The following is a 25,228-nucleotide window of genomic DNA, read 5'->3' as shown; positions in this document are numbered from 1 at the left end:
AAACAGGACTATCTTGAAAAGTAGTAGCTAGAAAAGCTCATTACCTGAGTTTTTCCACCAGTGCTTTCCTGGACAGCAGTACGTGAAAGTGCAGTTGTAGCAACAAAACAGGAAAAAGCTCCTGAAAACACATTGCTGATCCCAAAGGCAATAAACTCCTAGAGGAAGATTAAATGATGATGATGTAACTGTAAATTTCTTAAGATAAATTTGCAGTCCAAAATGACAATATTTTCCTGTAGGAGTCTGAAAAGTGAAATGTACAGTAGTCTCTCACAAAACACTGTATTAGTAACACTGGTTCTGGCAAGTATTTTGGAACCTGTCTACACACTGTTTTTTGCACTGATTTAGTTAAAAAACCAATATAGTTAAATTGGTACATCTCCCTCATGAGAAATTTACCTATAAAAGGTAATTTTCTATTTACCAATAAAGGTAAATAGCTGATTTCCAAAAATTTCATCTTAATATGTGATATTACTATAAGAATTCTTATACAGGCACACCTCACTTAACGACCGAGTTCCTTTCCTGCGACTAGGTCGTTAAGCAAATTGGTCGATAAGCGAGGAGCCGCCCCTTGATACTGCGTGCCTTGGCTTGAGACGCCATGCTGCCATTTCCACAATACGTTTCATATAATACCGACTGCTCGGAGAGCTGGTCGTAAGTCCACGTGGTCGTTAAACAGGTAGGTTGTTAAGTGAGGAGTACCCGTACTAGTATAACTGTATACATAGATGAGAGCTGTACCTTAACTGTGTTGGTTTCTAAATTATCATTAAACCTATTAAAAAAAAGAGTGTGTAGACTAGCCCTTACTTGATGCACAACATTTTATCACCAATAGAGCTGGTTGGACATCTTCCAATAAAACAAAGCTTTATCAAGATTTGCTGGTTTATTGAATCCAAAATGCTTGTTCAAAACATCTGTGCTGATAAACTTACACTGAATCCAAGGCAGGGTTCTGAAGGAACCTTGCCTGAATCCCCAGCATGGCTGCCCTGAAGCCAGGAACACTAGAGTATGTGAGGTCCCTGGCCTCCAGGGACTGGGGGATTTAGATCAAGTTTAACTTATGTTGATTGAAGCAGTCTTCCAAGGACTCCTCTACCTGTTCAGCACAATCCCCTACACCTCAAAATCATGCATCTCAAAGCATGTTCATACACAGAGAAATGAAAAGCAGGTGTAACTGTGGATCAATACTTACATAAAGTCAGTCATACCATCTCTACACACCATCAGATACTTCCCCTGAATAAAGATTACCAGTAGTTGACCTTTCAGGGAAGCTTTAAGTGACTTTAGTTTACTGGAGCAACACAAAGTACTGGGGCTTGGGACCAATACTGTGGGTTGTTCACACCTGTCTTATCTTTATGTACTAAATTTGTAATATGCTGTAACTGAAGCCCACATGTTATCTGCTTCTTGCAATAGTTTAACATCACACATTAGAGTTCACTCAGATGTGAACCATTTATACAATCTATATTTTTTCCATGTGGCCATGTAAGCAAACATCAACTTAACTTTAATTTCCTTAGATCTTAAACTATTTTGGTTTCACATACCTGGTTTCCATCAATAGCATAATCATACTTGGTTGCATATACCTTCCCCACAGACACAGCAATAGCATAAGCGACCACAGCAATGGAAAATGCAGCTGCTGCCATTTGTGAAAACATGCTGACAACTGGAGGTACAGGAGGCAAAAACCTAACATTCATGAAAATATATTTATATCATCAGCTTTGATCAAAAAACTGCATTCACTAGAAATGCTAAGAACCTTCAAAAGCAGACATGTACATATCACTTATAATGTGAAAGGTAATATTCCAAATTAATACAGAAGTAGAAAGACCTACTGACATAAAATATGATTATCTTGCTTCATATGGCCCTAATCTTGACCATATTAGTTAGAAACAAAATTCCCATTGGTTTGAGCAAGATAAAATTTGACTTTGCAAAAGCAAAGGGAAGAAATATATTTTTGAAGGTTGAATGAAGGACATTGCTTGTTTAATTATTCTGTTACAACACTACATCAGGTTCTATACTTAGCACTTTTCATCAGAAGATCTCAACAACATTTATATCCAGCCTCATGTTCCCACAAGAATTAATTAGTTGTGGCTTGTGCATCAGCTAGGAAGTGCAGGTTCTTGCTGTTAAGCAATTAGAATCTTTTAGGCCATAATCACTCAGTAAATTCCTTGAAAACTTTATTCTTGCAAAGATACAAATTGTATTTTAGAATTAAAACCTGATGTATAGATACAGACTATGATCAGACTATTCACATGAGAATGGGTTTTCAGGATTGTACATATATTTGAGTATTTTTATTTAAAACAATTGACGTTTATAGTATTTTCCATTACAAAAATTCACTTTGCCAACAGTAAATTATCATTTTGCAGATAACTCCCAATGAGTTAGATCAAAATACAATTAATAATAATATTTATCTGACTCATTGGGGGTTATCTGCAGAATCAGCTATTGTTGCCAAAGTGAATTTTTGTAATAGAAAATACTACAAAATCCAACTAATAATAATATATTAGTGTTTTCCATTGCAAAAATTCACTTTGTAGCTGATTCTGCAGATAACCCCCAATGAGTCAGATAAATATTATTATTATTCCTCTTTTACAGATGCAGAAAAAGTAACCCTGGGAAATGTAGGGAAATACTAACAAAACGAGAAGTAAAACTCCTGAGCAGACTGCAGTTGTCTTTGCTCTTTTTTTCTCTTACTATAGACATTAATAGGCATTTAAAATATTAGCTGCACTCAGAACAAAGGCACTCACCCTCTAGGTATGTTTTTCACAATGCCTGCATTGTATTTTTTTTCCAGGTCAGCACCATAAGAAATACCAGTGGCTACTATCGTCTGTAATCAAATAAAACAAGTTTTAGTACTGAAAAACTGCTCATGTCCTCCTGCAATGAGCTTCATCTACTATGTTGTTATTTGCTTACCACAATGACTTCTATAGGAATGGGAATGGGAATCTTGTGTTTGAATCGATCATTTATTTCTTTAACTGCCATGCAGACAACAATGGTCAGGAGGCCAGCAACAAGATCTGCAATGTTGGTGGTACCAATTCTTTCAAATATTTCTATGAGGGTCTGAAAAAAAGTCAAAGGCAATATAAGATACTTTAAATTGCACTTAAGTGAGAGAAAATAGTCCAGGCAAAGAAGCTGCCATGAAAACCTTAAAGGTGGTCAGGGGCTACCTATTCCATTTGCTTATGTATACAGGCCTAAGGAATTTGACTAGGAACACAAGTTTCTTTAATGCAGTATCAAGCTTTCACTGAATCAGTGGATGGATTTCATGGGGAACTTACCTAAAAAAGCAGAACCATGAGAACTTTCTGTGATGATCTCTTAGGATTTCTAACTTCTATATAATTAATATTAAGTAGCAAGGGGTAGATTCCGCCTCTATTCAGAAAATTTGAGAAGAAAGAGGATAGATGATGGAGCTTCATACTCCTTGCCCAGACACAAAAAATATCCATCCATGGTGCTCAAGCAACAGCTACCAGATGCACATTTAAAACACTGGCTAGGTACAGACATTTAAAAAAAACCCAAGGCAGAATAGATCTAAGTTACAGTTTTCTGCAAGCAGCATAGTTTAGATTGGTAGACACACATTCACCCTTTGGGGAAGGGGGAAGAGGGCAAATCTTAGACTGGGTTACATCATTTTTAAACTAGTCTGTGTGTGATGAACTTCTGTTCTGTTATGTATATACACCAGTTTTTGATCACTTACACCAGTGAAAAAGTGGAATGCCTGTACCTGGCCATTGGCTAAGTCACCACTGGAAACACTGGGTCTGGAATTCTATTTCTTTTTGATTGTGCAAGTCAGTGGTACTCAATCTCTTGACCCTCTGGCCAGATGAGTGGCATGGGGCCCATCTGCGGGCCAGATCGAGTCCTGGGAACCCAGTACTGATACATCCTGGTCCCCCACACCAGGATTGGGCCCTACCACTGCCCATTCCCAGCCCTGCATGCTGGGATTGGATACTGGATCCAGTATACAGGGCCTGGGGCTCCCTGTGGACCCAGAGATTTGGCAGCAGGGGACTTGTGCTCCCCCCTCTGCCCCAAATTTCTGGTCCTGGGGGGAGCTCCACAGGCCAGATGACATGGTGCCATGGGCCAGAGATTGAGCACCCCTAGTCAAAGTGGCAGTTTTTTGTCATCTACATGGCATTTTTGGCACCTACATGCAGATAGCTATTCCATTCCTGGATGCATAACTCTGTGTGCATAGACAACTGCATACACATGTATGTGGACATGTGCCCCGGCAACAAAATGGTGGAGAAGGAGGGCCCCCCTATGTTTTAACCTCAGTAGCTCAGTGGCTAAGTGGCTCGCCGGGAAAGGTGCAAACCCAGGTTCTAAGCTACTCTTGACCAGAGGGCATTTGAACCTGCCTCTCCCTGACTTTAACAAGTGCTCTAATCATCACACCCCAAGTCAGGCATTACCCCAAACCTTCTCTGGCATTCCTTTTGGAGCTGGGCCTCTACCCCTTGGGTTTAATATAGTTATTGGGTAAAATGAATGAACAGTAGACGGGAAAGTTTCTGCTTCACTGGGAAGTAAGGCCCTAAGCTAGAAGTTAGACCCCCCATTTTTCCAACCACCAGTCACCATTCTCTTCCTCCTGGCCCCACATTTCCCGCTCTCCTGGCTGCCCAGGGGGCCAGCTTCAAAAGTAGTACTAGAGAAGGTCCTAGAAAATACGTGAGTGGCTGGGTGGTTAGAGCACTATGCTGGGAAGTCAGAGTGTTGCAGTGAGGAAGGACTAACACCTGTGTCTCTGACCTTATGGTGAGTACCCCAGCCCCCTCGCCCTCCCTTCCTCTCCCCCAGGTATTAGGAATAAACATGGGAGGGCTGCCTTTCTTCTGTGTCTAATACATGCTAGTTGTGGGTTTGTGACAGACCATGTTTTTCAGGCCTTAGATGCCGTTATGTATCCACAAGGGGTGATGCATGTAGCCTGGTACATACACTTCCAGTGTAGAGCCTTCTGTGTATGTACTAGTATGCGAGCCCAATTACACAGCCACATTGGCAAGAAACTGAATAGCTACCTCTGTGTAACTGAATCAAATGCCATGTAGATATCCAAAACCCATCACTTAACTAACAAGAAATAGAGTTCCTCCACACATATGCTCAAGGGATGGTCTGTGGAGTAAGGACTTGCTCAGCTTCCCTACTGCCTGGCAAACAAGACTTATGAAGAAAAGGTGAAAAAAAAAAGAAGTTATTTAGTCTGGAAGAGAGAAGACAGAGTGGGGATTTGATAACAGTTTTAAAATACCTGAAGGGTAATTATAGAAAGGACAGAGATAGCTGTAGGGGACAAGAGGCAATGGACTCAAGCTGCGGCAGAGGTTGGAAATTAGGAGGAACTTTCTGACTATGAGGGTGGTCAAGCCTCAGTGGAACAGGCTACCCAGACTAACTGTGGAGTCTCCATCCCTGGAAAGTCTCAAGAACAGGGTAGGACAGACACTTGCTTAGGATGGTGTTGTCAGGGATGATCCTGCCTTGAACAGGGTGCTGGACTAGATGACTTAATGGGCGCATCCATACGAGAGCTCACATGCCTCTTGCCCTGCCTCAAACCCCTTTGAGGCGGGGCAAGAGGCACGTGCAGGAACGAAAAATATGTTCCCAGGGAGAAAATTAGACCCCCGGATATCCAGGGGTCTTAATAAATAAATAAAATAGACATTTAAAAAAGTGGTGCAACCGGAGGCTGGGTGCTCCACAGAGACACTCTGGCTGCCAGAGCATCTCTATGGTTGCCCCTCACCCTGGTGCCGGAGGGGACCATGGAGGGGGACCTCCAATGGCCCTGCCCCCTCCCCCAGCCCTCCCCCCCCCCACCGAGGCCCCGGACCCCTGCTGGGGTGGGCCCCTCTCCCCGCCAGCCCCCTCACCTGCCCCCCCCCCCGAGCCCTGCCGGGGCTGGCCCTATCGCCCCAAGCCCCACCCCATCCCTGCCCCCCCACCCCATACTTTAAAAAAACAAAAACAAAAAAACCCTGGCACTTACCGGCAGTTGGAGCTGCCGTCTGGCTGCCTGGGGCCCTGCCCACACAGTGCAGGGCAGGCCGACAGCCCCAGCGGCCCTAGCCCGGGCCCTGCTGCCCCTGCACTGCCCTGTGCTGACCGGGGGGGCTCTGCCAGGAGGCCCCAGAGCCCTCCCACCCTGCTTCTCAGGTAAGCAGAGGCTTTTTATTCCCATTTTTTTTTCTGGGTTTTTTTAAGTGATGGTGCCTGGGGTTGTGGGGGTAGCCTTGGGAGCCTGGGGGTGCAAGTTGGGGGGGTGAGGATGGGTGGGGCACCCATTGGGGGGCTGCAGCACCTGGTGGGAGATGGGGCCAGGTGGGGTATTTGGGCCTTGTAAGGGGGGTGGTAGCCCCTGTGGGGGCCATTTGGCCCCTGTTGGGGGCCCCTACCCCTTGTGTGGGGGTCAAACCCCCTATTGGTGGGCCGTACCCCTTGTGAGAGTCCTGAACCCCCCGCTGGGGGAACGTCGCCCTGTGGGAATGCAGTAAAACATGTATTCATGAATTCATGAAACATGTATTTAGAGTTCACTTTATTATTATGATAAGAAACTTGCTTTAACACTGTCAGATATATCAATAAAACATTGTCCAACTGGTCACTGTCTCTTTCTTGCTCTCTGTCTTTATAGTGGCCTTATGTTTTACTTGTGGAGGAACATGGATTTGGGGATATTTTACAGAGTGACTTTGGGATTTTTTTTATTTTTTTTTTTAAATCAGGGATTTTTCAGTTTTCCAGTAGGGAACACCAGAATTCCTGCTAGGGAGGCCAGTGGCAGGACCCTGCCTGCTCAGAGCGGGCACCTTGGACCCATCTGGCTGTGGCTGACCTCCTGGCCAAATGGAGCCAGGAGGACATGCTTTGACAGTTCAAAGCAGGCCACAACACCCAGAACATCTTCCAGGTGATAGCTGCCCAGATGGCTGGGTAGGGGCACACATGGGAGTAGTGCCACACAAAGGCCAACCCTGCAACCGCAGTCCACTGGCAGCTGGCCCAGAGGGGCAGATAACTCTACTAGCTCTGCAGTCCCCATCTGAGTCTGGAAGGTGCACAGCAGGTCATAGCCAGGCAGCAGCCCCCACTACCAGACCCCTGCAGTGGGTAGAGGGTGCAAGGAACTCTCAGGGCTGCTTTAGCAGTCCAGCTGGCACAAGGGGTAGTGTCCTGAGGTACCAGTTGGCTGGGCCCCAGAAGCTCCTGAGAGCTAGTAGCCCTGAGCTACTTGCTAGGGCAGCTTTTTATACTGCTGGGAACAGTACAGGTGCTGGCCCCGGGTTCTAGCTCCCCCTGACTGAAGATCTGGGAGGAGCCAGGCAGGGTTATTGTGCCCCAAGTGGCACAATTTGCTCCACAACAAAGTCCATGTCCGAGCATGTGCGCTGAAGCAAAAAGCCCCAGCTCAAATTTGCACCGCTTCTATTTGAGCTGCTGCAAGCACACGTGCTTGCATGTGTGGACGCGCCCAATGAGGTCTCTTTCAGCCTTATGTCTAATTCTGCAATCCCATTTGGAGTCAGGAGTATGATACTACCATATTTTATGGCTCCACCTCACCTCATGGGGCTCAAACTTTCCCACTGGAACTCAGCCCTGACTAGGAGGGTTCTTGCAATAGGTATGCAATATCACTACACATCACTGCTGCATTGAACAGAGCAAGAACTGTCCTTATTGTTTTAGTTCACACTGTAGTGCCTACAGATACATAATCGGCTGCTTGCAGATGTTACCCCCCCAAAAACAAACAAACAAACAAACAAACAAAACACACCCAACATGTTTTACTGGAAGAAGCAGTGTGTTACTTTGACCTGGCTCTGCAGCATCTGTATAGATCAGGTGTTTTAGTGGGGCTTTTTGGTGCTTTTATCTCATAGCTGAGTTAATCAGTTGGGTAAGCTAGGTCCAACTAATGCAAAGGCTTTTCTAGGCATGTTCTGGACTTGGCACAGAAATGTGTCAAGTTTAAAGTAAAACATCATTTGTTTGTTTTTTAATGTCTGCAAGCAGCTGTTGTGTTTAAATTTTTAATGTTTAAATTTTAAAATATACTTGCAAAATCATAATGATAATATTACATAAATAAGTGTATAAGGGTTGGTCCAGAGAAAGGTAACAAGTAATACTCAATAATTTTCCTGTTTCCCAATGTACTGTACAGGGGTGACTACACATTCAACCCGAGTTATGAATTGCAAGTGATAAGGTACCTAAAGTTTAGGTGTTAGAACCCCTAAGTACCCTGGGGAATCTATGCACAGAAGTTTAAAAAAAAAAATCTGTCAGGTCAACACAAATCAGTGGCAAAAGAACCCAAAGTTTCTTGCCCTACACAGTTGTGTACATCTCCTCACCTCACTTGCTACACTACTCACTGATTTTTAATGTAGGAAGTCAGTTCTCCTGTCTTTAATATGCAGTATTTGGGAGTAATAACTAATCCCTTAAAATGCTTTCTAGTAGATGTACAACCCTTTGACAACCATAAAAGAGAGAGATGGGAAAAAATTGGTAGGTGATTTAGCCCACCTTAATGCTAGGATTACTCTCTGTGCTTTGTCCAATCAAAACACAGATGTCCCACATGAGGGAGTTTTTATTAGTTACTAGCCTTATGTACAGACCTATTTACAGTTTAAAATATCTTACTGTCAGGAAAGATTCATTCGATCCCGGAAGAGCGCGCACCAACTGCAGAGACTTCCTCAGCCTGACAAAAGGTGTTTAAACCCAAAAGATTGCTAAAAAATTTTTTTCCAACTATTAAAGTTGGTCTAATAAAAAAAGATATCAGATTCATCCAAAGAACCTTGCCTTACTGTCAGAAATATTTTCCAAATATTCTGCCTACTTTTCTCCTTTTCTTCCTGTTACTCCAAGTTATAGTCATCTTGTTACTTTTGGTTTATATGCCAGTTTATTCTAGACTGAAAGGAATAGCTTTTCCAATCTTGCCTCTATTAGGCAATCTATCTTGCCTTTCTTTAAGCCTGCGTCTAGAAAGTAGAACTACAAGAAAAGTTCTCTATGCTGAAGTATGACCTCTTTTGGAAACCAATTAATTTTAGAAACCTAATGTGTTGTAGTATAAGGAAGAATTGGAAGTCCTTGGACAGTCATGGAACTATGACATGTTTGGAATAACAGACACTTGATGGGAGCTCGCATGACCAGAGTACTGTCATGGATGCGTATACACTGTTCAGAAAGGAGAGGCAGGGGAGAAGAGGAGGAGCTGCGCTTTATATAAAAGAGCTGTACAATTGCTCAGAGCTCCAGTATGAAGCTGGAGATAGGCCTTTTGAAAGCCTCTTGGTTAGGGTCAGGGGGGAGAGCAACATGGGTGATATTGTGGGGATCAGCTATAGACCACCAGACCAGGAGGAAGTGGTAGATGAGGCTTTCTTCAAACAGCTAGCAAAAGTTTCCTTAATCACAGGCCCTAGTTCTCATAGGGGACTTCAATCACCCTGACATCTGCTGGGAGGGCAAGACAATAGTACACAGGCAATCAAGGAAGTTTTTGGGGAGTGTTGGGGACAACTTCCTAGTGCAAGTGATGGAGTGGCCAATGAGGCTCATGAACAGGGAAGAATTGGTGGGGAATGTAGTAGTGGATGGCAACATGGGCCACAGTGACCACAAAGTGATTGACTTCAAGATCCTGAGGAAAGGAAGGAAGGAGAACAGCAGAGTAAGGACACTAGATTTCAGAAAAGCAGACTTTGACTCACTCAGGGAACTGATGGGCAGGATCTCCTGGGAGGTCAGTCTGAGGGGAGAGGAGTCCAGGAGAGCTGGCTGTACTTGAAAGAAACCTTACTGAGGGTTCAGGAACACATCATCCTGATGCACAGGAAGACTGCTAGTCTTCTGTCATACTTGCTATAGTTTAGCAGGGAACTCTTCATTGAGCCAAAAAAAATAAAGATCACAAAAATAAAGCTTACACAAAGTAGAAATTTGGACAAACAACTAGGGAGGAATATAAAAGTTTTGCTTGGGCATGAGGGATGAAACCAGGAAGGTCAAAGAACAATTGGAGTTGCAGCTAGCAAGGGACATGAATAGTAACAAGAAGGGTTTCTACAAGTATGTCAGCAACAAGAGGAAGTTCAGGGAAAGTGTAGGTCCCTTCCTGATGGGGAAGACAACCCAGTGACAGATGTGGAAAAGGCTGAAGTACTCTATGCCTTTTGTAGGTCAGCTCCCAGAATACTGGACCTGGCAGCACAGTTTGGGGAGGAGATGAGCAGCTGAAAATGGTGAAAGAACAGGTTAGGAACTATTTAGAAAAGCTGGATGCATGCAATCCGTGGGGCTGGATACAATGCACCCGTGGGTGCTGAGGGAGTTGGTAGATGTGATTGCAGAGCCACTGGCCATTATCTTTGAAAACTTGTGGCAGCCAGGAGAGGTCCCAGATGACTGGAAAAGGACAAAATATAAATTCCCATCCTTAAGAAAGGGAAAAAAGAATTGGGGGAACTACAGACTGATCACCCTAACTTCAGTCCCTAGTAAAATCATGGAGCAGATCTTCAAGTAATCCCTCTCTAAGCACTTGGAGAAGAAAATGATTAGAAACAGTCAGCATGGATTCACCAGGGGCAAGTCATGCTTGAACAACCCGACTGCCTTCTATGATGAAATAACTGGCTCTGTGGATGTGGGGACACCAGTGGATGTAATATACCTTGACTTTAGCAAGGCTTTTGATATGGTCTCTTTCAACATTCTTGGAAGCAAGCTAAAGAAGTACAGGTTGGATGAATGGACTATAAAGTAGAAAACTGGCTGGATCATCAGGCTCAAAGGGTAGTTATAATTGGCTTGATGTCTAGATGACAGCCAGTATCAAGTTGAGTGCCCCAGGGTTCAGTCCTGAAACCAGTTTTGTTCAATATCTTCATCAACAATCTGGAAGATGGGGTAGAGTGGACCTTAAGCAGGTTTGCAGATGACACGAAACTGTAGGGAGGAAGGGGGAGTAGTAGATACACTGGAGAGTAGGACTAGGATTCAGAGACCAAGACAAATTGGAAGATTGGAACAAAAGAAATCTCATGAGGTTCAATAAGAATAAGTGCAAAGTGCATGCACTTAGGATGGAACAATCCCATGCACTTCTTCTGGCTGGAAACCAACTGGCTAAGCAGCAGGTCTGTAGAAAAGGACCTGGGGGTTACAGTGGACAATAAGCTGAATATGAGCCAGTGTGCCATTGTTGCCAAGAAGGCTGATGGCATACTGGGCTGCATTAGTAGGAGCACTGTCAGCAGATCGAAAGAAATGATTCTTCCCCTCTATTTGGCACTAGTGAGGCCACATCTGGAGTCTTGTGTCCAGTTTTCTGCCCCCCAGTATAGAAAACATGTGGGCAAATTGGAGAGAGTCCAGATGGCTATGAAAGTGGTTAGGGGCTGGGAAACAAGACTTATGTGGAGAAGCTGAGGGAACTGAACTTATTTAGTCTGGAGAAGGAAAGACTGAGAGGGGATTTAATAGCAAACTTTAACTAGGTGAATGGATGGAGCTAGACTGTTTTCAGTGATGGCAGATGCCAGAACAAGGAGCAATGGTTTCAAGGTGCAGCAAGGAAAGTTTAGGTTAGATATTATGAAAAACTCTCGCTAGGAGGGTAATAAAACACTGGAACAGGTTACCCACGAAGGTTGAGGAATCTCCATCCTTGGAGGTTTTTAAGATCTTTTTAAGACAAAGCTTTGGCTGGGACGATCTAGTTGGGGATTGTTCTGCTTTGAGCAGGGGGTTAGATGAGATGATCTCCTGAGGTCCATCCCAACCCTAATTTTCTATGATTTTATAAAATCAGTATAACTAATTTGAACTCAGTCTGCCTCCCACTGAAGTCAGTAACAAAGGTCTTGTTAATTTCAGTGAAGCATCTGAAGTTTTTTTAGAGGACTCTAAAGAATCAGAGAGTTCATGAGAATCCCAAGAGGTTCTTATGAATCAAGAGAATTCCAAGATATACCTTATTGATCTGCTGGGAAGATTTAGTTCCTAATTGCTCTTGAATTTCCATTTAGCTATACTTTCAAGTGCATTAATAAACCATTAGGTTAACTTTGTGATATTGTTTTCAAAATAAAACAACAAGAATCGAGTACAGTATATCACCTGTCTTTTAGAAGTTCACTTGATCACATAGGACCACACCATTACTAGCACATAGTCAAAGAGACTTCATTGTCATCAACAAGGATAGAACTCAAGACCTTTCCCTCCAAAAATACAAGCCCCTAGCACTAGAAGAGAACTGTATTTATCAGTCTCTACAGATCATCCTGTACTTTATTGTCTTCAATTGTATTAATCTGGCTGCACTACCATATTCAAATAGTCTCTTCTCACTGCACTGTACTCTCTCTCAAGACACTGAAAATGAATAAACCTGGCTCTAAGACCAGCCCTGTAACATGTTATAAAAAGGGGGAAGGTGAAGAAGCGTTCTTCAGATTAAGAGCTGTAGATAATAGATCCACCTGCCATTTGGAAGTTACAGGGACCAGCCAGCCATGCAGTTATCAGATCCAGCTGAGAAGCAGCAAGATAGTTCCTATAAAGCAGGGGTTGTCAATCAGGGGTACATGTAGCCCAGGGGTAATTGGGAAGAGGCTAGGGGGTATGTGTGGGCAAGCGAGGATGGAGTGCCACCACTCACCACACCGCACTGCTGCCTCCCAGGAGCAGGGCCGTGGGGGGTTAGGGCAACGGTTTACTTCTGCAGGCTGCACAGGCACTGCCTGACCGGCCAGACGTGGGGTGGGGAGAGCTTGCATGCAGCCACCGCTGCCACTGCCATCCACCACCCTTTGCCACTGCATGAAAGTTCTCCCGCTCTGTGTCCTGCCACCACTGCCACCCCCACTGCTCTTAAGGGCTGATGATGATGAAGCAAGTGTCACCACACTCATATGCTAGAAGCATGTGGGCCAGAAAGTCAGCTACAGACAGAATGGTCAATGTCAATAGGACCTTGGGTGCCCAAAGCAGGGCCCTAACAGCATTCATAGATGATATGGTCAGCCATCTGAGCAGCAGGAGATGGCTGTCAGAGGCACACAAGTGCCTACAAATTCCACAAAGTAGGGAACAAAAAGATGGCATACTCAAGGAGCAGTAGCCCAGGGTTAACAGAGGGACTGTTTTGTTTGATGTTTTTCCAAAGTTTTGTGTTGAGAAATAAAACTGAGCCTGAAGGAGACTAGGTGCACCACTGAGCCATGCCTACATTAGGGAAATAAGCCATCTGCCTTACAGGCAGGCAAAACAGCTACCTATAGGCCCCTCCAAATAAATTACAACCAAACAACCATTGATTTTAATGAGAGTAGGCTCAAGTTCAGGATAAAAAAATGCTGTATTCCCTACATTCTATTATGTGAGCCACTTCTGCATGAAGTGGAAGCAAGAGATGGAAAAAAAAAAAAGCTGCTATGGAGAATTTCTGCCACAAAATGAAAGCAAAATTAGCCAGGTATACTTACGTATATTATGGAAAGGATTCCATTATAGTTTTTGGTTGAAACATTTAAGACTATTTTCAGTTGTGAAACAAACACTTGAAAAGCAGCTGCAGTTGTGAATCCTCCCACTAGTGGATCCGCAAGGTACCTCACAATGAAACCAATCTGAAGGGCTCCAAGCACAAGCTGGGAAAATCATCAGGAAAAAAGCAAACAACTGACTAAGCAGTAAATCAATGTAACAATGATATTACAAAATGTTTAGGATTTGATCTCATGTAGGAGGCTGTCTGCTTAGGAAGAGTTCAGATGGCAACAGATTGTGCCAGACTGAAATGTTTACTTACAGTGATGGTAGCTTACAGTACCTATAGTCACAACAAAGCATGTGGAGTTATCCACGGAGTAAAATAATGTTCATTGTAATAGTATCACCACTCGCTCCTTTTAAGAGTTTGAAAAATCTGAAAAACCTTCTGTTATACAAAGCTATCCAAGCCTCATTGTGTACTTGTTTTGTAACCTGATTTCACGGGGAGCAGTGCACACAAAACAGTGGCAGAATCTGCTTCTGTGCTCTTCCATAGAAAATTGGGGAAAAGAATCATTTTGGCATATCACCACTGAAACATGTTGGGGTTGCCGGTCATTTGAAAAGCTTGGAGATTTCAGGGTGATGTTTCCCCTCCTGTATATTTTATTATGGGAAAAGTAACATATTCCCCTAAAATACGTTTCTCTTTGCATTCTTACCAATTATTTAATAAAGTAAAAGCAGTATAAACCTGAGTCTACAAGCCAGTTATATTACCTGCATAATTCCAACCAGAAACGTGACAGTACTGGCAATTAATACTCTCTGTGCATCTCTGGATTCAGTGTCTATCAGTGTTTTGTTAAGCCCTGTGGTATTACTGCTAACTAGGAGGAAATTTTCATCAGGTGCCATGCTCAGCACAACAGATCCCACCATCAAACTGACCACAGGAAAAGGTCCTGAGAAGATAAATAGTATATATGTTGGCCTTCCATACATCATAAAATCAAAGTATTTGTAAGATAAGATAAGCAGTTCTATATTAGACAATTAAAACATTTATGTCAGGGCCAATTTATTATTACAGTATTTATCTAACTGGAGTACCTAGGACCCATATGCACTGCAAATACAGTACGAAGAGAGACCCTGTCCCACAAACCTTACAGTGTAAGCATAACAAGGAAGAGAACATGTGGCTACAGCCAATCTGACAAGGAAGCGTAAGGAAACAAGGTGACAATACTGGTCAACATGCAAGACTGTAGTATCAACCCATGAGTAGCCTATACACTATCAGTACTTTATAGTCATTACAGAGGAGGGCTCTGAAGGAGCAAATTAACTAAAATTGCCTACATTCATAGAGAACTCTCTCCAAGTGAGAGAGCCTGCATGGGGGAAAAAAAGTACAAAAAGGTGAATTTTTGAAAATGTAACAAGTAAGCAATGGAGGCTAGAATGCTGAGCCAAGTGGAAAAAGGAGTCAGTATCATGATAGCAAATGAGACATGACAGGTAGGGTGAGGAGAGGATGTGAAGACAGCTTATGTCGGAAAAGGGGACATAGAGAAGGGGAAGTCAGTGGAGGAATGCAAGAAGGGCACATCTACACGTGCATTAATGCACTGTTGCTACGTGCATTAAGTTTAGTACCTCTAATATGAGGTACTACATAGGAGCAGATGCTAATGAGCTGTAGCAATGGTACATGGTCTTTTTGTGACGCTTACTGTGCAGTAGACTAATTCTACATTAACCCAGTTTTTGCCATGACACTCTTATGCGCAGTAGAATTAATCTACTGCACATTAAGCATCTCATATAGACAAGCCCAGAGAGAAGTAAAAAAGTAAAATGGTTGGGTATAAAAACAATCTTTTCAGCAGCATTCTGGATGGGTATGAAGAAGTTAAGATGGAATTTGTCAAGGCTAGAGAAAGGGAAGCACAGTAATCGAGATGCAAGGTGAGAGCTTAGATGAAAATCTTACCTGTGTGGACAGATAGGAAAGACCATGTCTTGAAGAGATTATGTGGAAAGAATTGGCAAAGTTTACACACAGCCTGGACGTAAGGGCCTAGAGAGAAGTCTGAGTAGGCATCCAAATTGTAGGCTTGAGTGAGAGGCAGGATTATGGTGTTGTCCAAGATGGAGAAAAGAGATAGCGAGGAGGACTCATGAGGGAAGATTAAGAGTTCTGCTTTAGTCATGTTGAACTTGAGTTAACAGTTAAAGTATCTGTTCATAAATTTATCCAGAGTTAATTTTTCAATTCCTGCTATGGCCTTGATTCTGCAACTCTTCACATGCTATGCAGCAAAAACAAGGCTCTTGGACTCCAGCACAAACACAGGCAGAGGCTATGCACAGATACACATGAAGTAAAGCATTATGTACAACCCTCTGCACTGAGCAAAAAAGTTTTAAACCTCAATAACCTGCCAGTGTGAAAGCACAAAACACAGTGAATGCAATTCAAAAGTGACTGCCTCACATAAAATATTTACGTTCACACTAAGGATATGTATTCTGAAAAAGATGCAGTTACCAACTGAGATGTGCCTTGATGTCCCCAGGAAAAAGTATGTCAGGATAGGAAAAAAGGCAGAGTAGAGACCATATCCAACAGGAACAGCAACCAGTAAAGCATATGCCAAACCTGAAATCACATATTCACAGTGTTTTATGTTACAGGCTCCACAACAGACTACTATTTTGTCAAATACTGAGCCACATTAAAAAAGGTATCTTCTTTTTCCAGACATAATTTGACATTTGTATTTTTCACCTGTAATTCACTTGCACGCATGAATTTGCAAACTTCTGCTTTATACTATTCTGGGCACATCTTTGCATGAATAGTAATATGATGCAATAAACTCCAGCACAGTTTGCACCAGAATGTATTGCTCCCAGAAACAGCACCCTGGACCGCAGCACACTGAGCCAGGGCTGTGCAGCCCTGACTGCCAGGAAGCCCTGGGGGTCAGCCTGCTAGCCTGAGGCTGCTCTGATCCAGCTCAATGCACTGTGGAGAGTTTGGGCTACCTAAAAGGCTTCAGAAGGGCTAGCTAAAAGGCAGCCCCTACACTGAAACATCCTCATACCCCAGCCAGCCCCAACAATGTCTTCACATGTGCTGCGGTGGAGTAAATAACTCCGCTGTAGGATAATACTTGTATCTGGCAGTAGTAACCTATGGCAGAGTTACTTAGTTTACTTCAGCCTAATAGCTCCACACGTGTAAACTGGTGATACTTTACTGCGCAGCTAATATTAGGCAATTCAGCAGTAAATGTCTCATGTAAATACGCTCTCTGCGTGCCATCTGGGTAGTTAGATTTGTAAGTATCACCAATTATACCTGCAATTTGGCACGAAGCAGAAGTTTTTTGTGAGGGCCTAGTGAGGTTCAACAAGGGAACTTTGCTGTGGAAGTGGCTGATGTACCATTGCATTTGGGAAGAAGGATTTATGCAAAGGGCCTAAACTATAGCTGGAATTTTCAAATTGGGTGCCCATTTACTCTACTGGGAGATGCCAGTGTTTAGGACTTCTGAAACTCAGGCAATTCTTTTAGGTGTGTAACCATGCATTTAGACACCTAACATTTTAAAATGTTGGTTTTACCAATTAGATCCTAAATTAATAATAAAGGCCAGGATTATCTCCCTTGCAGAGCAGAGAAGCAGTTATATAAGATTTTTACCTCTGCACAATAACATTTCCTCCACATTTGCAAGTCTGTGGGCATGTCTACACATGCATTAATGCACTTTAGTTAACGCTCATTAAATCTAGTACCTCCATTGTGAGGTACTAAGAAAATGTGCATTAGCTTGTCTTAATGAACATTAACTAAACAGCATGGTTTTTAAGTGACACTTACTGCACATTAGCCTATTTTAATGTGCATTAACTAAATAACACACTTTTCCAGCGATACTTTCATGTGCATTAAAATAGGCTAATGTGCATTAAAGTGCATGTGTAGATTCACCAATTTGTTGGACCCATCAGCTCCATTGAAAAAGTGGAAGGGGGCCAGTAAATAGAGCTTGGAAAGTTGGCCTAAATGTCATGTTTGCTTTCCAGCCCTAGAACTGTGCAGTAAAATATGCAGATAGCTAATACTGTTTCAGGCAGCATTAACTCCCATTGACAACTTCTACATTTCCCTTTTTAGAAGCATCAAAAGGTACTACCAGTTTTGCAAAACAAAAAAATGGTCTGGCCATACGACTGTAGCTGGTGGGAGGTCAGAAGGGCAATACAAATCAAGAGTCCATACTTGCAGGCTCACATGCTGAGTTTCTACTATTTCTCCTACACAGATATTGGATCTACACAGCACCTTTTGTCATAAAGGAAGCAACTAGGCAAATAACTTTATGTCCTTATAGGATAGGGAAGATCTATACATGGACAATGCAGACAATGATCTGGAATAGGTGACAGGTCCACCCATGGGAATTACCATCAGATCAATAGTCCATTTAGTTTTGTCTTTGAAAGTGTCCAATATCAGGTGCCTCAGAGAGGAGAATGAGACTCATAGCAATGTAGTTTTGGAGTTCTGTCTCTCGTCTTGATTAATCTAGGTTCCATTGTATCCTCTGCAAATTTTATCACCATTTTGCTTCTCTCTGTTATTGATAAATGTATTAAATCAGTCAAAGGGGTGTATGTTGTAGCCATGTTGGTCTAAGGACATAGGCAGACAAGGTTCTTTGGGTAAATCCGATATTTTTTATTAGACCAAACTCAAATAGTTGGGAAAATTCTTCCTTACATCAGTCTAAGTGAATTATGTAAAGCATGTTTTGTGAATATTAGTTTTTAAAGCTTGACCATGTCAATGGTTCTTTTCTGATTTTTTGAGCAAACATTTAATAATTTACTGGCAATAACACTATAAAAATAAAGTTTAAAAGTTTGCATTCGTGATTTTTTGCGGGAAATCTCATTTACATTTTTAAAGACGTGGAAATGCTTGTATGATCAACTAATTGTGGAACAGTAGTAATACTATGCCTCATCAACTGCAAGTAGGTAATGTATTTCAATTATTAAATACTCACAATATGTCCATAGGGGAAAATTAAAAAAAAAAAAAAAGATACTAATCAATTATATTACAGTAACAAATTCAAGGAAACTAGAATAACAAATGCTGCATAACAAGAAAGAGATAAAATTAAGCAAATCAATCATTTACTGCATGATATTAATAAATAATATTCAGTGGCAATGGTCTTCATATGGATATTTTAAATCATACATGTTTAATTTGATGTGTGCAGTATAAAGCATAAGAAATAGTTATGGGCATGTCCATGCGATGTATCAAGCTTCCTATTAATAACAAAGAAACAATCTAGCCACAGCTTACCTTGTAAAGTAGCTACAAGCCCTGTACTGATACCAGAGATGATATCACTAATTAGCCATTCCTTCACTCTGTAGTTAGGTAGCCATTCCAGTATGGGGATAAAGGACTTGGTTATTTGAAATGCCTTTTTTCTTGAACAGCTGCCAAAAAATAGACAATTAAATTGTCAACCTACCCCTATGAAATCATAACTGTAAAATGCAAAAAAAAATTCCTACCAAGAGATCTGAGTAGCTGTTGTTTAGCCAAAAGACACTAGTTTAATATTTTATAGAAACTACATGAATGTTGTTTACAATTTGCTTATTTTGTAGGATCAAATTCTGGTCTCAGGTTAATAGAGCTACTTAGATTTGTTCCACAGCTTCTTGGCCTCTTGTGGGCTAAGATCAAGTGCTGTATTCACAAGGGATGCTGATGCCAGCAAGTTACACCAGTCATAACTAGGGATCTACCTAAAATCGCACCGGAAGTACAGTGACTTTTTTAATCTTGTTATTTTTGTGTCCCCCCGGCTGATTGGTTGGGGGACCCTGGAGGCCCTGCTGCATGCTCCTGATCGGCAGTGGGGCAAAACCCAGTTTTAAATATGCTGTGGTTTTTGCCTCCGGCCACTGATTGGCTGAGGGGCCCCAGCGGCCGCACCACTTGCTGCTGATCAGCCAGGAGGCAAAACCGCAGGAGTCAAAACCGCAGCCTATTTAAAATTGCAGTTTTTGCCTCCCAGCTGATCCGGAGCAAGTGGCAAGCAGCAGGGCCAGGGGGGCCTTGGCCCATCAGCAGCAGGAGAGGGAAAGGGGATGCACCGGGAAAAGAGCAAAGTTAGAGAAGCTGCTGCAAAGCGCACTTCTGGCGTGATTTAGGTAGTTCCCTGGTCATAACACATTTTGTTGTTCACTAACAGATCTTCAAAAAATACTCACAGAACAAGCAGCTTTGCTCTTTAAGGCACACTAACCAAAATGGACTCTTTGAAAAGAGATCAACTGCTATCACAACATTTAAAACATTCTGCACATATTTCAAGACAAAATTATCTATTTTGGTAAATATGAAAAAGTTAAGTTTCCAAACAAAATATCTGGTGATGACACTTTTGCTGGCGATCGACTTTCTCAGTGAACAGCACCACTGGTATCACAGATACCATTTGCACAATGGTGTTACTCAACACGGCTAAACGTGTCAGCATTTGGCCCCAGCTATTTAAAAAAAAAAAAATCATAGACTGATGGAGAGGTGGGGCTGGCAGGGACCTCCAGATGGCACCTGGGGCAGGACCACCCCTACCCAAACCGTCCCCTTCTGGCACCCTGGCCTGCCACAGGTAAAGCAGGGGAATCACAGCAGCTGTAATAAAAGGTTGCCAGGATGGCTGCTTGCAAACTTTAACAAAAAGAAGGCGCTTTACTTTAATCTTGGCACGGAGCCCAGTGCATGCCTAGAAGAGGCAGTTAGCTGGACCCGGCTTGCTCCACATCTGTATAGATCAGGCGCTTTAGTGGGGCTTTGGGGAGCTAATAGCGGATTAACTCCGCTTTAGACAAAGGTGGTAAAAGCTCCGCTGAAGCGCCCGATCTCTGTGGACGCTGCCGAGCCAGGTCAGGCGAACGCGCTGCTTCTTCTGGTAAAGCGGGGTTTTTTTGTTTGTTTTTTTAACATCTGCAAGCAGCCCATAAACTCAAGAGATCCGAGGTTGAGGGCCAGGCCCCCGCTACAGAGCGAGGCAAACCCCGCAGTGGGCACCACTCTGCCCACGGGGTAAAACTCCGCGCTGAGCCCGGGGATGGCTCTGCCCTGAGCGGAGCGGCGAGACCCCCGAGCCAGGAAGCTCCGGCTCTGGCCGCAGCAGCAGCAGCTGGGGCTCGCCCCGCAGTCCCGCCTCGGCTGCAGCCCGCACCCGGTGCCTGACCGCGTGGCACACGCCGCAGGAAGGGGGCGCAGCGAGGCGCGGGGGCCGCCGCGTGCTCCTCCGACGGCGGCGTCGGGCAGCGGCGCTCCCTCCCTCCCGCGCGGGCTCCCTACCTGCAGGCGCGCTGGGCGCGCTCGCGCAGGGTGGGCGGCAGCGGCGGCCGCCGCTCGTGCTCCTCCTGGAAGGCCGCCTCGCTGTACACGGGCCGCGCCACCACGTAGGGGCCGGGCTCGCCCGCCGGCGCCTCCGCCCTGTCGCCCGCTGCCATGGCCCTGCCTGCGGGCACAGCCCCGCCCGCCCCCGCCTTTATACGGCCCCGGCCCCTGCCCCGGCCCGCGCCGCTTTATTGACGGCAAACAGAACCGCCCGCGCCAGCCAGCCGGGGCCGCCCCCCGCAGGGACCTCCCACCCCGCCCGGCCCGGCCCGGCCCGGCCCGGCCCGGCACGGCAGCGCGGGGCCCCCCGGCGCTGTCCAGCACTTGCTCGGGGCCGCGGCCGGGGCAGCCCCTCCCGGGCCGCTGCGGCAGGAGCCGGCGGAGAGGGCCGGCGCGGAGCCCCCGCGGGAAGCGTCGTCCCTGGTGGGGGCCGGGAGCCCGGGCCGACCCCTCTCCTCGCGTGTCACGGCGCGGTGGTGCGGCTCGGGGGCAAAGCCCGCGCACTTCCCCGCGCCCCGGACAGTCGCCTGCCCGCGCGGGGTGCTGCTGCAGGAGGAGGTGGGGGGCACCCGGGCAAGAGAGGGAAGAGCGGCTCTAGCAGGGAGACAGGCTTTAGCTAGGTTCGCCAGGGGATGGAGGTACGAGTCTAGCACAGGCAGATAGCTGCGTTGTTGATATGCTACTGCAAGAAGTACGAGGGACAAATAGGAAGAGCTGGAGGTTGGAGCGCAACCAGGGCAGGACCAGGGAATTGGGTAAGGGAGCCTGGTGGGACAGTTCAGATGCCTGGACTACAGTCATGGATGGGCGTAGGATAGAGAAGGGGAAAGGAGGAGGTGTGGGGAATGAAGGTAGGCCTGTTGAAAGCCCCTGGGCAGTTCGGGGGGGTGAATAGCAGGGGGTCACAGTGGGCATCTGTTACAGGTCACCAAGCCATAAGAACTTGCTAAGGTCCATGGCAGAGAATGGACACTGAAAGGAAGAGTGAATAGGTTTTGACCAGGGTTTTTCCCTTGTTCCGTTCCCACTTGCAGTCTCCAGTATTTAAGGTCTAAGAAGTTCTGATTCAGAGATTGTATCTCTAATTCCCATGCTCAATAGCCACTGATGTCCCGTTCCTCCAAGAATTTGTCCAACCCCATTTTGAATCTGTGACTAAACTCAGCAGCCACAACATGGGGTAGCAATGACTTCTACACTTTAATTGCACAGAGTAAAAAAATAACTTCTTTTGCTAGTTATAAACTTACTACTTACTAATTTTATTTTATGACCCTTGTTCTCATACTGAGAGTAAATAATAAATCCTTATTTACTTCCTCTTCACCATTTAGTATTTTGTAAACTTTTATCTTGTCCCCAAACTGAAAAAGTCTAACCTCTTTAGTCTCCTCACCTAGAAGCTCTTCCATACCACTAATCCTCTTTGTTATGCTTCTCTAGTTCTTTATCCTCTTCAATATCCGTTTTGTGGTGTGGGGACCAAGACTGGTCACAGTATTCAAGGTGTGGACACACTATGGATTTATTAAAGGAGCATAATGGAGGAGGAGGGTGTGGAAAAGGCCTTCTTTAAACAACTGATGGAAGCTTTGAAATTGCTGAGTGGAAGGGGCGGACAAGGGGCCAGCAGGGGAGAGTGTGGCTCTCTGCCAAGCAGAGGGAGCAGTGGGGCTAAGCCCCTGCCCGCTTCTCGCACCAAGAACTCCAGTGTGAGGAGGCAGGAGGCTGTGCTGCTCCCTCTGCTTGCTTCTGGGTGCCTGGCAGCCAAACAGAGGGAACGGTGCAGCAGAGCTGCTTCTACAGGGAACTCCAATGTGAGAAGCAGGGGGAAGCAATTGGTGGCTGTTCCTGCTCTTCCCACCCCATTTTTGAGTGGGGTGGGAGCAGCTGTTCCATATGCCTTCTCAAGCCTGGCATTTTCCAGTCTCAGGAAGGCTAGGGAGCCTTTCCCCTGGTTGTACTCCCCTGGCCCCGAGAAGGAGTTAAGCTGGGACAAAGTATAAACATTTAATATCCCAGGAGAAATTCCCAGGAGCGATTTAACCCCTATCATCCCAGGATTATTTTTCCCTAAACCAGCCATTTTTGCTCCAGGAGAAAAAGCCTGAATGCCTAGGGAAAGCCAAGGATTCTCCTGGTAGAAACTGTGTATCTGTAGTGGTAGAAACTGTATGTCTGTACACAGCCTTAGTTTTTCAACCTATATGCATCCTGTTAATCTAAAAACTGAAAAATAATTTGTATAACAAATTATAGCTCCTATAACCCCAATTAACACTCCCTTGTGCTAGATCCTATACAAAAGCAAAGCAAAAAGACAGCCTCTCCCAAGGGGAGTTTACCTTTAGATGTTTAGCATTTGTAGGGAATATCAGAGAACTCAAAATAGTCACCTACATTTGAAGACTTGGAGCAAACAATCAACATATTGTGTTTATTTCTAATCAGGTATGGACAATTAATAATTACAGTAAGTTAAAAACAGACAGGAATTTAGTGCACCCTGGTAGTTTACCCTTCCTTGAAACAGGGGTAAATTATGGAGGATTAGCTTTAGTCTGTGATGGGATAAATGCAGGTACAGGAACAGTTGTTAGGAGTGGATGAAATGTAGCAAGTCCCCAGTCTGTGCCCTATCTTCAGGGAGAGTGCAGTGTACTCCAACTAAAAGCAGGATAACTGTTTAACTAGAATATGCAGTTAGTACTTTTATAATAGTCAGTTACTGTTAATTCAATGTAGTGTTTTCAAGCGACGCTTAGATTTTAAAGTGACTGGAGAAACCTCTGTAGACAGAACAGGTAGCAAAAATGGGTAGATAGGATAAAGGGCATTGTCCTTTTACATTTAGCTACAAAGACCTCAGTTCAGCAAATCATCTGAGCATGTCCTTGGGTCCATCTCTATTCAGAACAACACATTAGCATCCACTCTTTTTTTAATCAAGACCAAAGAAAGGTTTGAAAGGGAGAAGCAAGCAGCAACCCACCCCAAGAAACGATGTCTCTCAACTGTTCTCAAAGCAAAATACATATATAATTTATACAAATAAAAATTCTGGAATATGACCTGCTCCCTTTATTAATACAGAAATATAAATATCAGCAACAGCTTCAAATGAACTGCTTGAATTCAATTTATAGGTAGCACCATTGGAGTTTCTCTTTGCCTGTTTCTAAGTTGGGACTTGTATTTAGAGTAACTATTCTTACACCTAGGAGTTTGTTACAGTCATTGCTCTAGACTTTTGGAAAACTCTAATGGTGCAAGCTGTTTTGAGACAACTTGGGTATCTTCATCAGGATTTCTTCTGTCACTTGGGGAAAACACTTACATGAAGCAATTTCATGCAGTGACTTTCAAAAACATTTTACTTTACTACATTTGGTAAAACACTGGCATTTCCAGTTCTGCTGCTGGGACTTCAATATTGATAACTGAACAAGTTTATTTGGAAACAGAAAATATCAGACTGAAAATTATTTTGTTGAAAAGCAGGAAAGTTGCTATCTTTACATTGACAAACTACATGGGAAAACAGAAGCCTAGAGTTTTTGGAACTTTTTAAAGTTGAAGGGGTGACAAAACATCAATAAGATGTGACATGCTACCAAATCTTTGTGAGCAAAGTGAAGCATCACAAACAATGCAAGAGCACTGGAGCCTAACAGATCTCACTGCAATCCAGTTTGATTTAAAAAAAACCACATTAATAGGACATCTCATAAGAAAAACGAGGTGGAGGAAAAAGTAGTCTGATCATTAGGGGCTGTTTAAAATCTGTAATTAGAGAAAAATCCTAGCTCTGATGCATAGCAAACTTACTGCTTTGCTTTTCTGCAAACCCTTTTCACAGATTTACTTCTGCAAGAACTACATCAACCAGGTTTGAATTGCTACGGTAAGTTAGGGAAAACTGATGTATGCAGCCACAAAAAAATTAAAGAGTAACAGCTAACATGCATTCTATGTCCATAAAATTGTGTATATGATTGTCCCCCTCAACTCTTGCAACTTATCTTCCACGATGGTGAACTCTTCACAGTAGGTTTGTGTCTGTTTATACAACACCTA

The 25,228-nt window shown here is 44.0% G+C and overlaps 1 protein-coding gene across 1 annotated transcript in view; it reads right to left on the bottom strand.

Annotated features, from left to right (window-relative positions):
• The window catches only part of SLC26A4 (solute carrier family 26 member 4), a 43,675-nt gene extending 22,397 nt beyond the window's left edge, over nucleotides 1-21,278 (bottom strand). Inside the window, exons 1-9 of the mRNA XM_006257819.3 lie at nucleotides 21,110-21,278; nucleotides 19,085-19,224; nucleotides 16,241-16,351; nucleotides 14,464-14,648; nucleotides 13,674-13,838; nucleotides 3,010-3,162; nucleotides 2,838-2,920; nucleotides 1,584-1,731; nucleotides 45-158 (exon numbers count right to left, since the gene is read on the bottom strand). Of these exons, the coding sequence (XP_006257881.1) occupies nucleotides 45-158; nucleotides 1,584-1,731; nucleotides 2,838-2,920; nucleotides 3,010-3,162; nucleotides 13,674-13,838; nucleotides 14,464-14,648; nucleotides 16,241-16,351; nucleotides 19,085-19,224; nucleotides 21,110-21,264 (1,254 nt within the window). The 5' untranslated portion in view covers nucleotides 21,265-21,278. The remainder of the gene's footprint in view (nucleotides 1-44; nucleotides 159-1,583; nucleotides 1,732-2,837; nucleotides 2,921-3,009; nucleotides 3,163-13,673; nucleotides 13,839-14,463; nucleotides 14,649-16,240; nucleotides 16,352-19,084; nucleotides 19,225-21,109) is intronic.
• Between the last annotated feature and the right edge of the window lie 3,950 nt (nucleotides 21,279-25,228).

This window comes from Alligator mississippiensis, chromosome 4, assembly GCF_030867095.1.
Source record: "Alligator mississippiensis isolate rAllMis1 chromosome 4, rAllMis1, whole genome shotgun sequence".
Classification (NCBI taxonomy): domain Eukaryota; kingdom Metazoa; phylum Chordata; order Crocodylia; family Alligatoridae; genus Alligator; species Alligator mississippiensis.
This window is presented reverse-complemented; position numbering and strand designations above follow the sequence as displayed.